The sequence below is a fragment of the Megalops cyprinoides genome, chromosome 11, assembly GCF_013368585.1.
Source record: "Megalops cyprinoides isolate fMegCyp1 chromosome 11, fMegCyp1.pri, whole genome shotgun sequence".
Lineage (NCBI taxonomy): Eukaryota > Metazoa > Chordata > Actinopteri > Elopiformes > Megalopidae > Megalops > Megalops cyprinoides.
Window position 1 is genome coordinate 10,112,476 of NC_050593.1, and position 15,946 is coordinate 10,128,421.

At 44.3% G+C, this 15,946-nt stretch overlaps 1 protein-coding gene across 2 annotated transcripts in view; it reads left to right on the forward strand.

Annotated features, from left to right (window-relative positions):
* The window catches only part of LOC118786100 (BCL-6 corepressor-like), a 43,474-nt gene continuing 27,528 nt past the window's right edge, over positions 1 to 15,946 (forward strand). For both annotated transcript variants that reach the window (XM_036541140.1, XM_036541141.1), the window contains exons 1-3: positions 1 to 105; positions 12,626 to 12,734; positions 15,864 to 15,942. In XM_036541140.1, coding sequence (XP_036397033.1) covers positions 12,649 to 12,734; positions 15,864 to 15,942 — 165 coding nt within the window. In that variant the 5' untranslated portion in view covers positions 1 to 105; positions 12,626 to 12,648. The remainder of the gene's footprint in view (positions 106 to 12,625; positions 12,735 to 15,863; positions 15,943 to 15,946) is intronic.

Consider the following 15,946-nt stretch of genomic DNA (forward strand, 5'->3'; position numbering starts at 1 on the left):
GCTGGATGGTGTCTGGTTTGAACTGTTCAAGTTGAAAACTTCGAATGGGAAGAAAAGGCTGGAAGTTCAACTGATAATTTGATTCTATTCAGATATTTTGTCCAGGTAAGGCATTTTTCGTTTACTTTTAAGATGTGGGCTTCATCTGTGCCGTTTCGTTTTTCTTTTTTGTATGTTCTCCAGCACCACGTTGTACGATTTGAGAATAGACATTCACATTGAAAACAGTGAAGTACGATTTTATAGCCAAACTTTGGTATTTTTGTATCTTTTGTAAATTATTTTGTTTTAACCACCCGCGAGTGGAAGGAAACGCTTCCATTGCACTGGTTTCCTAAATGTCACATGAAACGACAAATTCGGGTCGCGTCTATTGAAAGAACGCCAGAAAAAGGATGGTCTTTGTGTTTTTCGACGGAGTTATAGCATAAGGTTGATAAATTACGCTTGCGATTTTCACCGATTCATCTCGATCAGGCGACACCCATGCTGTCAGTAATGATTAATTTTCTACGTTGTAATGGGGCTTCCCGGTTAGCGGAACAATTTTACGCTCGCAGAGCATAGAGGAGCCTCATCGAAAAAGGCTGGAACGTAGCAGGAGTAGTTAGTTCGACTTTGTGTGAGTGAAATTCGTGTGTTGTTGTTTTTACCGCAAAGAATGTAAGATGACAGGCTACCGGAGTCGCTTTTTTTGGTAAAGAATAGTTCCCCTGTCCAAGATAAACCCACGCCAGGATAGACGTCTCTGGCTCGCCCTGTTTCCCTGTTTATTGTAACACGCTGTAAACGAATTCGCAGTTCAGCATGGTTAGAGGTCATCCCCGAGCTGTTTGTCTGCGTGCGTGTGGGAGGAGAAGGAGTGCGGACTCGTGCCTCGTGGGACAGAGAGAAAGATATGACGGAGATCGAGACTGCGGCAGGGAAATGATCCTTCAGTACAGATATGTGTTGTCCGTCCCTCGCAGAGTGTGAACTAGACCGAGGGAAATGGCTTTGTTCATGGTATGACCCCGATTTAGTATCGTGCCCCTATCGCGTAGGCCCATTTGTCACAAATAAAAATCACGAAACTGTCCAGTTTACTCAAATAATTAACTTAATCCCCAAAGGGTGCGGGTATTGCCTCCTGAAAGCCGTTTGGTCATCCTGGCTCTGGCGAATGAACGTTAATAATACTGGCTGGGTGGATGCTTTTTCTAGCGGTTATCCGGTAGCGGAATTGGACCCATTGACTCCGTGTACGTTAGTCAAGTCAATTTACGGAAAGGGCTGGCGGTCACATTCGTTTGTTTTCAGCTGTCCAGTGAAAAGTTGTTCTGCTCTGGTTATATGACTTTAGAATACCTCACGTCTGTCAGGCAATGTGCGTAGGCTAAATCACACCATTAATGTGTGGCAACGAATAATGGAAAACTGAATCATATGCATTTTCTAACCTATATTATCTGAATTCCTTGTGAAGATTATTTGTGAGTAGTTTTACAGTTGATTTTGATATGTTAGCAGTGAAGGAAAGTGAAGAACTTTGTAGAAAAAAGGAAGGAAATGAACCAGAAGCGTGCAGTCGCTCTTGTTGATGGAAGAGTCGAGTCTGATAGATTGTTGAGGAAGAAACTGTAAAACTAAATCTATTTTACCGAGTTTGCCATCTCAAACAGGTGTAATTAGTCATGTCAGCCAATGACTGTTCGCCTCAGATTGTTTCCATTTCTGCATATGACGAAACTCACCGAAACGCCAAAGATGAAGTGCACGACTGAAAGGAGATGCACTTTGAGAGAAAGGGGACATTTTCGTAATCGGCATGAAAATTTAATCCAGCTAATCCAGAATGTGGCGAAGGAGGTGGCGCAGCTCAAACGTGAGTTCAGTTCCAACGCGCCTGGTCTTTCTGCTTGAGTACATATAGACTGACGATTAAACGTTTCGAGTCATTTTAGCGAGCCTGTGCCTTTGGCCCCCGCGCTCACAGCTGGATTTAAACATTAAATTGGCCGTAGAATTAATTGGTGGAAGAAACGGCAAGTTCTACAACTGAGCAGCCATCGTCAGCATACATAGGCTATTAATCAATTAGCGGTCACAACACAGACATTACAAACTGAATTAGTAAAAACAAGGATGATTTATTTTTTTATAATTTAAATGTGGTTTAAGTTGTGTCGGAAATGAACAAGTACAGACATTTTCCTCTAATGCGTTTACTTGACCTGAGCCTCTGCTTCAGTGTAGTAAAATGGCTTGTTTTTCAGCGCAGTCGTTTAAGATTTCGCGCACTATTTCCTCCCGAAGCGGTCAAATCAGTGTGCAGTGTCGTGAGATCAAGAGTTCTGCCATCAAAACCCTGATTTGTCTCCCTGGTGTTGCTAGGATGTCGAGGGAAATAATGCGGAGGATCTTTGGACAAAACACGAAGATAGTGTTTCGCCCTGGGGCCACCTCTCTGTAGACACGCTTTGTTTGGTCGTGTTTAATATGAGCTCATATTCCTCAGGGCTTTCTCTTTTCAATTAGATATTTCACGAAAAGAAGCACTGCCAGGATAACTAACGCATTAGAACATGTCACAACCCACTATTTTATTTGTTGCAAACTAGCAACTGTTCGAATGTGGTCCGCCACAACTCATTCCTCACATCAACACATTCATTGTTGGACATACTGTTATTGAATTTTCATCGTTGGCTATATGCTATAAGGAGATTTGCAATAGTCTAAAGGTCAAAAAGAGCTGCAAATAGGCTGCTCCTAGTGTAACCTCGATTTGAAATGCTACAAGATGAAAATTACTGATAACGCGAAAACAGTGACAGCCTCTGGAGTTATTCCAGATTAAGGCCAAATCGTGGTGAAGGAAATCGATGCTGCCATTTGGAATCAGTGGGAATGAGAGATCGGAATAAATGCATCATGAGCTTTATGCTCCTCGGTGCAACGCTAAACGTCACGCGCTGCAAGTCGCTGACCTTCCTGTTTCGCTTGTGTGTCTCCACGCCTCTCTGCTCACCCTATGGGCACTTATAACATTTTAAGGTTATTGGTCCCCGTTTGATTGGCCCGTTCCGTTGTGACAGACCCCGTGTTGTGCCCTGCGGGACGATGTCAAAATGTTAATTTGTTGTGCAGAGACAGATTTCAGGCGTTACTGACCATGAAACAATCGAACGCTGTTTTGCCGTATAATCATGTGAAATTATCGTGTCTGTCTAAAACCAGATTTGGAATGCATTCACGCACGTCACACGTTGCGAAGAGACTGTACACCCAGTCATTTGTTTAAACGAAATGCTTTTATTTTGAATCCTCGAATTAAAGGTTAAACACAATAAAGCTCTTCGTAAAATAGGAACAGTCATCCTGATAGGGCTTTTCTGCCTACATACACAGCAAATGCATACATAGAGGTTATATTTATTTCATTGGTCGGTTTGTGTTATGTGTTTAAAATATCTTAAATATATTGAGAGAAGTGAAGTGTCACTTGTGATAGTCATTCAGAAGGGTTTTTGGACGGAATCAACCTCACACAGAGCACATTGGAAAACTACACAAACGAGCCGTAACCGTAAGTCTCATCGACAGATTCCACCAATGGCCTTTTTTCTGAGTTTTAAGTGCTGAGTTTTAAGTGAACGCTTTCGTTACTGATCTCATGTGTCGGGGGTAACCTTGTACCATGTGTCTTAAGACTGTTTTGGTGACAATCTATGCAACGGACTTTTCATGAAGAAATGCAGCGAATAATACAAGGCTGACAGCCTAACACGAATACACGCCATTTCAACAGACCTTTGCTTCTTGTCTTAATTTAAACGGTATCTGTGGACACATGCTCTACCAGAACTCAATTGCACTTGCGCTTGACGAGGCCTCTACGAGAATCGGATATTAGTTTTGAGTCCAGTTCATGACAGAGTGGAAAGAGTTTTGTAAATACGACACACGGGGATGTGTCCATTTCAGGCATTTCCAAATGCCAAGTGTGTTGGAATAAACAGTGTTCATTGCAGCGAGCTGGAGAGATCGGGTTTCAGGGCTCGCTTTCAGAGGAGACGTAGCTGCTCGGAGTCCGCCTCTGCCAGGACGGTAGCAGTGAGAGAGCACTTGTGTGCAGCAGGATCTCCGCACGCACGGCTCGGCTGCGCTCGCTAGCGCTTGCATTGCTTTCTTAATGCTGCTCTTTCACCCGCAGTGCGAAACTTGCATTTGCGCTCGCTCCGCGCATGCATACGCCGAGCAGGGTTCTCTGTATAAAGTGTATCGAGTTTCGGTTTTACTCTTCGTCTAAGGAGAGTTCGTATGCCACTTCACCTTCATGATGGTGGCCTAGAGCCTTCTCAAAATACACGTTGCGATCAAAGTTTAATTATATTTATTCCTTCACTTTTATGTACGGCCTAGTTTAATGCACATGTTTAAAGGGACACCATGACCTCAGTACGGCAGAGCATGAATGAACTCGACCTCAAAGGTGGCGGTTTAGTGTTATGTCACCACCTATGGCTTTCACCTCTGATGGAATGCCATAGAAACTTAATGCTCTTGGAATAAACTGGAAAGCATGAGGATGGGTTTTTTCTTAAACCATGTTATATGTTCATTGAAAGATGCCATCTCAGTCCATTTCATGTAGCACATGTCAATTAAAACAGTTTGAGGACCCAAAGCGATCATTCCTTTCAAAATAAATTGCTGAATAAGTATTTCATGTCACTCTAGTCGTAACATTCAGATCATAGCATATGGACACATGTTGGTAGTCCTACGTTTTGGTCCAAGTGAGGACACTGACTGTGCCGGCTCAGAACAGACTTCAGCGCAAGATCTCGGCTACCGACACGGAGTGGGCGAGGAGTTAGCGTCGTTTTGTGAGGCAAAAACAAATACTTCAACGCAAGTTTTTGGTAACGGGGGGGTGCGCCTAATTTGCATATTGGCTCTTCTTTAACAAATAATCTAAAAGGCCAATTCCTTTTTCTTATTTGGCTTGGGGTGAATAGACGTGTTCAGCTGCAAAGTCCTCCGGTAACAGCACGGGTCGCACAATGCTGCTGTTGTTGATTTTCATGTAGTCAAGGATTGTTCTGCCAGCTAGCATGCGCTATGTGGTTAGGAGAGAGAGAGAGAGCGAGGCCTGTTTGCCCCTAATGCAAATAAAGGGACAGCTGTTGGAGTTGTCCGCTCCGCGGTCCCTCGCGCTCACCTCCTCCCTCACCCCAACGACTGCACGACACAATAGCTTCCTTATGGGGGTTGTGCGCTCGCCTAATTATGGCGCATATATACTACTGACTTACTACAACTCGCCTTTCTTTTAATAGTCACGATTGCTCCTAATGGATTGCTGTAACTTAAACTGGATTGATTTTGGCGGCAGGGATATTCATTTTTAAACTGGAGCACGCGCGCTTTAAAAAGCGGTCAATCAGAAAACATGCAGCGGCTATTTAAACTGTATTTCTGAACTCCTACCCAAATGCAACCGTTGTTATTCCAACATTAAGACGCCATACTGGTGTCTTGCCAGTTTCTGTGGAAGTTCCATGGAAATTCTTCGCAGCAAAGAGCCTAGCATCTAAATGTGCCAGCACTGATTTTGGAACGTTCGGGTTTTGGAACTAGTATGTGTTGTTGTACTGTATCTCTAGTTTATGGCTTCTTATGGCTCTCACTGTGTTGTATTTTTAGTCTTGAGTTTATTGGTCCTTTGTTCTTGTATGTCTGTCATGTGTGCTGTTTTGATAAGCCAGTTCCCCACATGTGTATTAATAGAGCATTTATCTATGTATTTATCTGTCTGTCCATCTAGTGAGTGAGCGTCAGTGCCTTCTCAGGTCTGCTTACTTTGTTAAAGAGGTGTGTCATCAGATTCCAAACCACTGCTACAAAACATTGTGTTGATTCCATAACATCCGCCCCATTCCAACGTTCCACCCAGCGCTGAGTGATAGGAACTGAATATTTACGGGATTCTCAATTGTCATTTTATTATACTGGCCCCGCTGTGGCGGGTGCGTCACACAGTTATTGATTTTTTGCATAGTTCAACTTTTTGACATTTGCCGACCACATGGCTGTCATTGGATCATTTCACGTGAAGTGGTGCAATGAAAAGATAAAACATTGAAAAGTATTTCTCGTTCTCGGCTGCACAAACTTCTCCGCCCCCAATGTTTAGATAGAATCCCTGTTAGCTGCAATTATGCAAACTGTATGATCGCTCAGCTTTCTTCTGAATACTCGCCCCTTTCTGTTTCTTTAGTAATGTGTCTGAATTATATCTGTTTATTTCTTATTGTGGACAGCGCTTCCGTCCTTGCGCTCACTCCGTCCAGTATTTCGCTTTGATGAGCCAAGCCTAACGTCACCGTAAACGCATTCATTATTTCAGCGCATAGTTTGTATGATCTTTAATCACACCTATGTAAAGCTGGAAAATCAGTGGTGTTTGCCTGTCCCTTGAAAGGAGAACTTGATCTGGCAACAGTGCAGGTCCATTATCACGTGAGCAATTTTCCAGACACCCCCTGTCAGTCCATGTTAAAGTCCGCCCGGCAATAAAGTCTGCGAAACAATGCAGCGCCCCCCCTTTCCTAACGCTTCGGCCTCAGTCGGCGGCTGTGGAATCCGGGTGCTTAAAATGTGGCATGTTGGCTGTATCCGATAAGCAGGCAGTCTGGCTACGCGGGACAGAGTAGGGGGTGGACGTTCCTTTGTGATACGTGTGTAGGGTGGATACCTCTCAGTTTGGAACCGCGTGTATAGTGCCAGCATTCATTGTCCTGTTAGTGTAAAGTGTGGGCAATTACTGGAATCATGCACGTCGCGAGTCCACCGGTAGCCGACCTACAGCGATGCTTCCTTATAAAGCATTTTACGACTTAAATATCGACGCGTTTACAGCCAGGCGTAACATTAGAGTGAAATTTAATAGCCCTTAATCAGACCTCAGTAATAAGCGCGGCTGGGACTGCGGCGTCTGTCTGGCGTTAACCCTTTACTTCTGTAGCCTGTATATTTTAACTTAATGGGGACCCTTAAGTAAAGCCATTAAAGTCCGTTGTGAAGTCCCCGGCAAAAGACATACGTGTTCTATCGCATGTAGATCAAACTAAATGGCTACAGAAGGCAAAATGTTTATTTTAGAACTGATCGTCACATACTCTCTGAGCCATGAAATGAAGTAGCCTACTGCGCGACAGGTCTGGTGCTGATCCCAGATTCCAGTCGTAATAATGATATATGGTCTTATCTTGGTGAGCAGCTGTTATCTTCTCTCGAATATGGTGTCATTGCAATGAATGCCGAAGATTACGACAAATGAAAAGGAACGCCTATTTTGAGGTATCCACATGGCGTCTGTAATTGGGCTAAATCAGTTTTTAAAAAAAAAAAAAAAAAAAGAAACACGTTTAATGAGGCAATTTCAGATCTGTTTTTTTTCTGGAACATACATACAGAGTCTAGACCACGCGTTCAGCGTCACCTTAACAAAGTTTCCTGACGGATGAGGGATGGTGATGGGGGCACTGGTGCAATGAACATGACACGCGACCCTCGTGGAATAGAATTAGGTAATCCTGACGCTGTAAATTACTTTATATAGTAAAGTTGTATATCAGTTCATTTACGTCAAGGTGCTTGATTCTGAAGACAAATGGTTGATATATTTTTCATGTTAGTTTCCCGAGCACCTTCGAAATACCACCCACAGGATGGGGGTCGTCAGGAAGCTATTTTTACTATTAACTATTACTTTGAAAATGGGCGTCATGTCAGGCGCATAATTTTGACTATTATTTTAGTGTAATATTATTACGGCATATAACGCTAAATCAACTTTGAAAATTCAGCTTTGCCCCATGTAAATTCAAACAATTTCAAACATGCAGTGTCAGCATACCACTCAACAATGGCAGCTGGGCGAGCAGGTGTGGTTTAGCAGACAGTTCCAAATGTCTTTGACATTTGCGTGGTTGCAAATCTCTTACACAATAATTCAGGTAGTAGTTTAATTTAATTAAAATCGTCCTCAGAGCGGGTTTGTTGTTTTAGAGCACTTCTATAAGAAAACACTTACAAAGAGGCCAGCAATTGTGGATGATTTCAGAATGAATAGAGGTGGTCTCGCTACTGCAGTACACCAGATACCTTGGATATCTGACTCAATAAGCATTTATATCCTTGAAATCCATTACAGACTGAAAGGAATTTTGTTTCTTTCTCCGGCGTATCTTTGCAGTTTCTGCCAGCCAGTCGTTATGCTGTCTGTGACACCTTATCTAAAAAGCCCAGCACACGTAGCGACGTGTGCCTTGACACGTTTTCTCCTTCCCACGGGCGAACTTGTAAAATGACGTGCTGCATCTTTAAGAGACTACAAGCGCCGAAGCCGTATAAGGCTGGCAGCCTGCCAAAGACAGGAAAACGAGAGGGCGCCGAAACGCGGCCCCTGAGCTGATACGGTCGACTTATCTCGATCGCTGGCTTCCTCCCTCCGCTTCGTTTCTGGCGAGGAGGTCGCGTAGCGCTACAGGCAAACCCCACACCTCGGGAGCCCATTACAAAAGTGTACAGACTTGGCGGTTTCCTGTCTTACCCTGATGCAAACTTCCCCGCCATGCCCTTCTCATTAATGCGGCGGGCGCATGAAATGCCATTACCGTAGGCTTGACATCAGAATTATCGCTGAACGTCGTCACTTGTAGTGACATTTAACGCTTCAAGAATTTTGATGGGGAGTACAAAACGCCAATTTATATAATCGGACAGACACTTAAAACCGGTGGCAGCGTGAACCGAATCTGCGCAATCTAGTTCTATAAGCGCTCCCATTTGTGGCAGTGATAACGGAAAATAGCGGGTGTTTTGAATGGATAGCCGTTGGACATTTGTTAGGTTTGACTTAGTATTTATCAGTTATCGTTATTTTTCGTAGGTTATAATAACTGCCCGTAAATGGAACCTTCATTTGCATCCAGGTAGGGTTGTTCATAGCTGATTGGTTTTCTTTGCTCTCACACATTAGATCCTACGCAATTATGTGAATTGTGAAAACTGGAAGCGCTGAAAATTATTGTGCATCGCTGTATTGAAACTGACTCGGCGTTTATAGGCGCCACTTATGAATCGCTTAGCAAATGATTATCTTGATATGCGATCGCAGCTCTCGGATAACCTGACGGTAGTAAACTTCTCTTATGGCTGTACGGAGATAGGTGCTGTAGCCCGCCTCAGCACTCCCTCCTTCACTGTAAGACATCTGATAAGGAATGATGTTAAGATTTTGGGTTTTAGTTTACGCATACTGTGACAGTGGAACAGAAGAGATATTGCGTGGCCAGGAACGAGTTACAAAGTAACACAACTCAGTTTTTTTTCCCTCGGAAGAATGATTTATGCATGGTTGCCTTCCGTCTATTTAGAGAGATAAAGGTCAGTGCGTTGGTCTGCTGCTCCTTGTAGGCAGTGGCGGACTCAAGCTGTTTGAAGGGCAGGGGCGAAAAAATAAAAAGGGCACCTGGTGCACGACATGGGGCCCCACCAGCACGCAAAAGCTATGATGCATCATGTATGATGCAATAGTTTTCATCCTTGATTAAGATTAACATTATGTTATCAGGCGATCCAGATTAAAAGTATAACCACACCTTTATGATAAAAACACACAGGGAACTATAAACCTTTAAAATGTTTATTTCACAAACACCTCCTAAGTAAAACACAGAGGGAACTATTAACATTTGTTTTACAAACACACAGACAGACAGATGTGATAATGTCAATGAGAAAGCTATGGTTTGGGAGCTTAGTAGTCAGGGAAAGGAGATGGTGGGTGGTGGGGTCATAGCAGAATTCTTCTTTTGGCCATGTGTTTATATACACTATTTCACCAAAAGTATGTGGACACCTGAACATCACACCTATATTAGCTTATTGGACATCCCATTCCAAAACCATTTTTACATGCTATGCGCTTCAGCACTTGGTGGCCCCGCGTGGTCTTCACTTCCACTTGACAATAATAGCATTTACTTTTGACCGGGGCAGATCTAGCAGGGCAGAAATTTTGCAAACTGACTTGTGGCAAACATGGCATCCCATGACGGTGCCACATTTAAAGTCACTGAGCTCTCCAGTACAACCCATTTTACTTCCAAGGTTTGTCTATGGAGATTGCATGGCTATGTGCTTGATTTTATGCACCTGTTAACAATCGGTGTGGCTGAAACACCGGAACTCAATCATTAGGAGGTGTGTCCACATACTTTTGGCCATATAGTGTATGTCAATGACCTCATTATGGTCAACTGGGATATCCCTCTCAATTGACAGCAGCAGAAGATCAGAGAGCCTTCTTTCCCCACATCAGTTTCTGAGCTGGGTTTTTATCAGCTTCAGTTTACAGAATGATCGCTCTACTGAAGCAGTTGTCACCGGGATTGTAGGATATATTTTGAGGACCATAGTCAGATTAGGGAAAAGTGATTCCACATCGTTGTCTTTAAGGCACCTTAGAACAGCTTTGATGCAGAAAAGATTTGTTAGTGTTGTGGTAGCAGGGTTTGAGAGGTAAATTAAAAATCTTCTTAAAGTATCTGGCGGCACCCCTAGACTGTCGTCACGGCACCCACTTTGGGAAAGCTTGCCCTAGAGAGCATGTTGTAGGGGAGACTGTAGGGCACTGCATCTCATTTTCTTCACTGAGATTTTTTTCTCTCCATTGCAAGGGCACTTCATCGTGTTTTCTCACTTGGAAGGGCATCTAAGAGGGCACTTCATGAGTTTTTTCATCAGAAAGGCACCTGTAGGGAACCTCAAATTTATAACATAGTAAGGGCACCTATCACACCTATCACCTATCACCACATCACTTTTTCTCCACTGGAGGGGCATCTATTAGGAAACTTCCCCACATTCTCACGCATGTAGGGACACCCTTTACAGCACTGCATCACAGTTTATCCACTGGAGGGGCACTTCTCCATTAGAGGAGCACCTAATTGGGCACTTCATCATGTTTTCTCACCTGTAGGAGAACCCTATACAGCACTGCATCCAATTTTCTCTACTGGAAAGAGACACTGTCATGCAGGGGCGGCATAGAGGGCACTTCATAATGGCACCCTCTTCCATTGGAAGGGCACCAATAGAGAACGTCAAATTTAGACCATTGTCAGGGCACCTTATAGGGCGCTGCATCACATTTTCTCCACTAGAAGGGCACTCATTAAGACACGTTTTCAAATTTTCTTGCTCTAGCCTGCACATCATCATAATTTATTGCATGAAGGGGCACCCTAGAGGGCACTAAATCATTTTTTCCCATGTGAAGGGCAGCCAATAGGGCACTTCCTCTTGTTTTTGCCACTCTAGAGGGCACTTTAGCGACGCATAGCCTTCTCTTTTACCTGTAAACGGTCCTTTGTCTAAATTCAAAGCCACCCTGAGAGGCGCTTGAACTGTACACCTCACGATTATTGACCGTTTCTGTTCCTGCCGAGCGTCAAGCGTCGGGACACTGAATTCAAGGCATTATAAACTCCTCCGAAAAGAAGCTGCCTCTGAGTTCGCGCACAAGAACATTTAGTGCAGCTTCATGTGTACGTGAAGAGGCCTATTCAGATTGACCGTCTGAAAAACACATCCGCGTATACTATGGTTTCTTTGTTACTTTCTATAGTTCTATAGTAAACCTTACAACACACATTATATTATATATTATAAATTAAATAAGACTTGACGTTTATCTAACGTCAGTGAAATACACCATTATACCCCTACCCTCTTATCCCTCGAGTAGCTTCAGATTATTTTGAATTTGGGGCCGTGAAACGTTAGCACCCAGTATAGCCCGTAGACAATGAAATATCTTGCGGAGGCACCAAGTTTGGATAGCTACTCTTTCATGCATGGTTTTGGTTTAAACTAAGAAGCTAGAAAAATTCTGTCTCATCTAGGCAAGAAGCGCAGACGTGTTGCTCTCTGCGGCAGACGTGCGAATCTCAGGCACAATTTTGTGTGTTCGTCCGTGTCAACTAGCGGATCAAGTGGGAAAGCGGCTCTAGGCTGCGGCTGGTGCCCCTCTTAAATTAGATAAAGTCGCCTGATGGCGGGGGACTGTCACAATCCTGCATCTGAACACGTTGGTTTATTCTGCAATTTTATCCAAATTCGGCACAATATTTTGTGAAACCATGAATGTTAAATTAGCATGACATGTGGTTGTGATTATGACTGCACTAATCCTCTCAATCAATCAATCAATCAATCCACCATAATCAAATTCTCACAGGGTGCTTTGTATTGTATTCATCCCTAGTTTGAAGAACATATGTAATTGTAAATGTGGTACCAATAACAACTGACACAAGTTTATAAAGTAACTTATTTCCAGTTTCACCATAGTGTTTTCTATGTTCTTCACAATGACAATAATAAAATGAGGAACTGGTGAAATGGCTGGGAAATTGAGGTGGGGGGCAAAGCATGGTGAAGCTACATGTACACTGGCACAAATGGAGTTTACCACCAGCAAGGAGTCCAGAGGCTTCCAGAGACTTCCCTTTGGCGCCCTCAGGACAGCATTCTTATTGGTTCCTCTGATCTGATTCTCTTTCAGAGGCGAGTCAGGGAGGGGACGTCATGCTCTCTGCGACGCCACTGTATGGAACGATTCCCACCTGGATAAGCAATGAGAGGGCTCGCATGTGTGGAATTAATGAGGACAGGTCAGTTGCTACATCTGTCTTCTTTAACACTGCACTTCAGCTTCTGTTGATACTTCAAAGTTTTTGAAAACATTTCAAGAGAAGCTCCTCTTTCCTCTTCCTGCTACTAAACATATCATTGACATTTTGGTTGTGATACGCTCCTCTGAGCTTTAATTAACTGAAGTTTTCGAAGCACGTACTGTGAGTAATTCTTCATAGCTTTTTGCAGCTCGGAGTCCCTAACTTTGGGAGGTGTTCATGGCAAGTTGTGTGGTATTGCCTGTTGACTGTTATCAAAGAACATGTCTCTGGATTGTATCACCACATGCTTGGAGGAGTATCAGATGGCAGTGTGTGATGGCTGACACAGAGACAGGCTGTTTTCTTGCCAGTGAGGAAAATGAGATGAATGAGAACGCAAGCGTGCTGCCGTTGTCTGCAAATAGGCCTCGCAGGCCAGGGGTCAGCTGCTGTAATAAAGAGTGGAGGTGCGTAACGTTCCTCCTGTGGTTTACAGCTCAGGCTATTTGTAGTATAACGGCTTACTGAACGGCTGACTGAATCCTGTCTCTGCAATGCAAAATGACTTCCTGTCCGCTGGGAGAAATGCACCGCGCGTGACGTTACTAGAGAGCGTTTCTTTAACAGCTGGATCCAAAGGCAGAGTGGAAGCTCAGCTCATGGGGGTGGAAGTGTGCGTTCATCTGGAGCTGTGGTAGATGGGAACGACCCCAGACGGGGGCCGGTAATGGCTGTGATGCAAGAGAGTCGCCCAGATTTACAGCGGTGATGCTTTCCAGTGGAGGAACTAGTAGTCCAGTAGTCTCACCGGAAGTAGTGATTTTTATCATTAAACGTCTAGCTTAGATGCAAGTAATCACGCACAGTCTCCCTGTAGAAGCAGGTAATCATGCACAGGCTGTCCTTAGAGGCAGGTAATGGCCTCTGAGAAGCGCACACGGGGCCAGCATGCTGTTGTGCTGCGAGTGTCTGGGCTTGCGCTCGGAGTGCTTGGCAGAGAAAGGCGTTGCTTGGGGAGGGCATACGTGGTGCAGCGCTTCATCAGTCAAGACTCTGGATGGTGTTTCCCGTCTAGCCACACAACAGCAGGTAGCGCCACGCAGCATACGGTGTGCCTCACTGTTGCCAGGCATGGGGCCAGCCTGCTGCACTGCCTAAGGGGCCTTAAAATGAGCAGTTTGCCTTTCCATTGGGTTCATAATCTATATGAGAGCTGAGTTACTCATAGTTAATTTTGGTTAGATTGGCAACAGTGAAATTAAATGTAGTTGGTTCCAGGCTATTTCCGAGCAAATGCTTGCTCCTATTATCGATTCTTTGGCAGACGGGTTATCCTTCAGTCAGTAAAGCAGCCCTGCACTGTGGCTGTATGTTGGGGTTGGGTTGTATCATGTTCTGGATGTTTGACAGAAAATGATCTCACAGAACAGGGCTTTGACGCCATTGCCCTCGTATGTTGGTTTAAATAAAGAAGTAGCATTTCATTTAATCAGAGGTCTTTCCTACATTCTCCACTGTGTAGTTTACAAACCTGGCTTTATTTCTGTGACATGACCTGGGGCTGGCTATTCTACCAGGGCACAAATACATTAGCACTCGTGAGCCAGTCTGTGGATCCACCCGGAGCACCTTTTGTCTGGGTGATTCTGGTAAAGACGCAAAATGTGGCTTAAACAGATTGTAGATTGTGTTAAAGCAATTTGTTCTTGAGGCCTTCTTGTCTCCGGCTGTTTTTTTGGAGTTTTAAGCTGGATTGCACAGGTGGGAGACTGGTTTCTGTGAGTGTTAGGCTGGTTTCTGTGTGTTTGTCTGGTTTCTATGGGTACATGGGTGGTCAGAGTGTTAGGCTGGTTTCTGTGAGTGGTAGTCTTTAGAGCTCTGTTTGCAGCTGGTACAGATGATTTTAGGACCTCATGTAGGTTAATATGTTACAACTTTACGAAGGGTTTATTTTGGTCATTTAATGACAAAAGTAAGTGCCTCTTGCAAATCCAGATAACTGCTGAATTAACTGCTGGATAGCTGCAGGTATTGGTGCCCGAGCATTTCTCCCGGCAGTAACAGGTCCAAATAACTTGTGAGATGTAGCTGTCCCTCTTGCTATTTGCTGGCTGAATGCAGGGGTCAAATAGCACATGTTCACTCCCCCTGGGGTGGGGTTGAGGGGTCATGGAGCTGGAATGGGAACAAGATTTGCCTTGCTTTTATTTCTAGGGGGCAGTGATGGTGTTGTTGGATGGATGGATGGATGGATGGATGGATGGATGGATGGTTGTGGACCCACCCCCCAGCTTGTACTAACTGTCAGAAACACCCCCCAGCATCTGGTAACTAGAACAGGACTGGGGAAGTGAAACAGACCTGTAAACCCATCAGTGCTTGGTGCATTCTGTGGCAGGCCGGCAGTGGCTTCCCTTATGTCACTTTACAGCCGCGTGCCGCGGGGCTGTGGGAGGCCACTGCATCTGAACCTACAGTGCGTGACGGTAATGCCCCTATGAACCAATGACAGCAGCTGTGGCCCTGGGGATATGAGAGGTGCACTGAGGTGTTCCTCATCTGCATGCTGGCTGCGTCAGGGACAGGCTCTCAGGTCAGGGGAGTGCAGGAGCTCTGCTGCTCCTGAAGACCTTTGCTTTTAATCTCCTCATTAAGTCTTTCTGATTGGTGGTAAAACTCCTAGAGATGCTGATATCATGCACCTGCTACAGCAGAAAGATTTACCCTTGCTGGGAGCATTTGTCAAACCATAGCAGTTTCACAAAGCTATTTTTCATTCTAAAGGGTGATTTTAAGCAATGAATGGGGTTTTGGATTTCTAAATAATTCTAAATACAGAACAGCTAATGACAGGCTGATGAGAGCTTTGTTGGATGGGCTGGTGCTGGTCAAAGGCAGATGGGGCCCCCTTTGAGCTTGGTTCTGCTTGGATTCTTCCTTTTCAGTCTTTCCTCGTCACTGTTGGCTTAGGCTTGCTCTTGGGGGTTTAGGCCCAGGATCTCCGTAAAGCTGCTTTGTGCCAATGTCCTTTGTAAAAAGCGCTATACAAATAAAATTGAATTGAATTGATTTGTTCCCAATGTTAAAGACTCCCCTGGTGCTCAGTCATTGTTATGCTGTTCACAGGAAGGCGCCTGGTAGTTGCAGTGAACCTCAGAAAAAACATCTGGAACTGAGAGACGGAAATCACACCATACAAAGTATGGTAA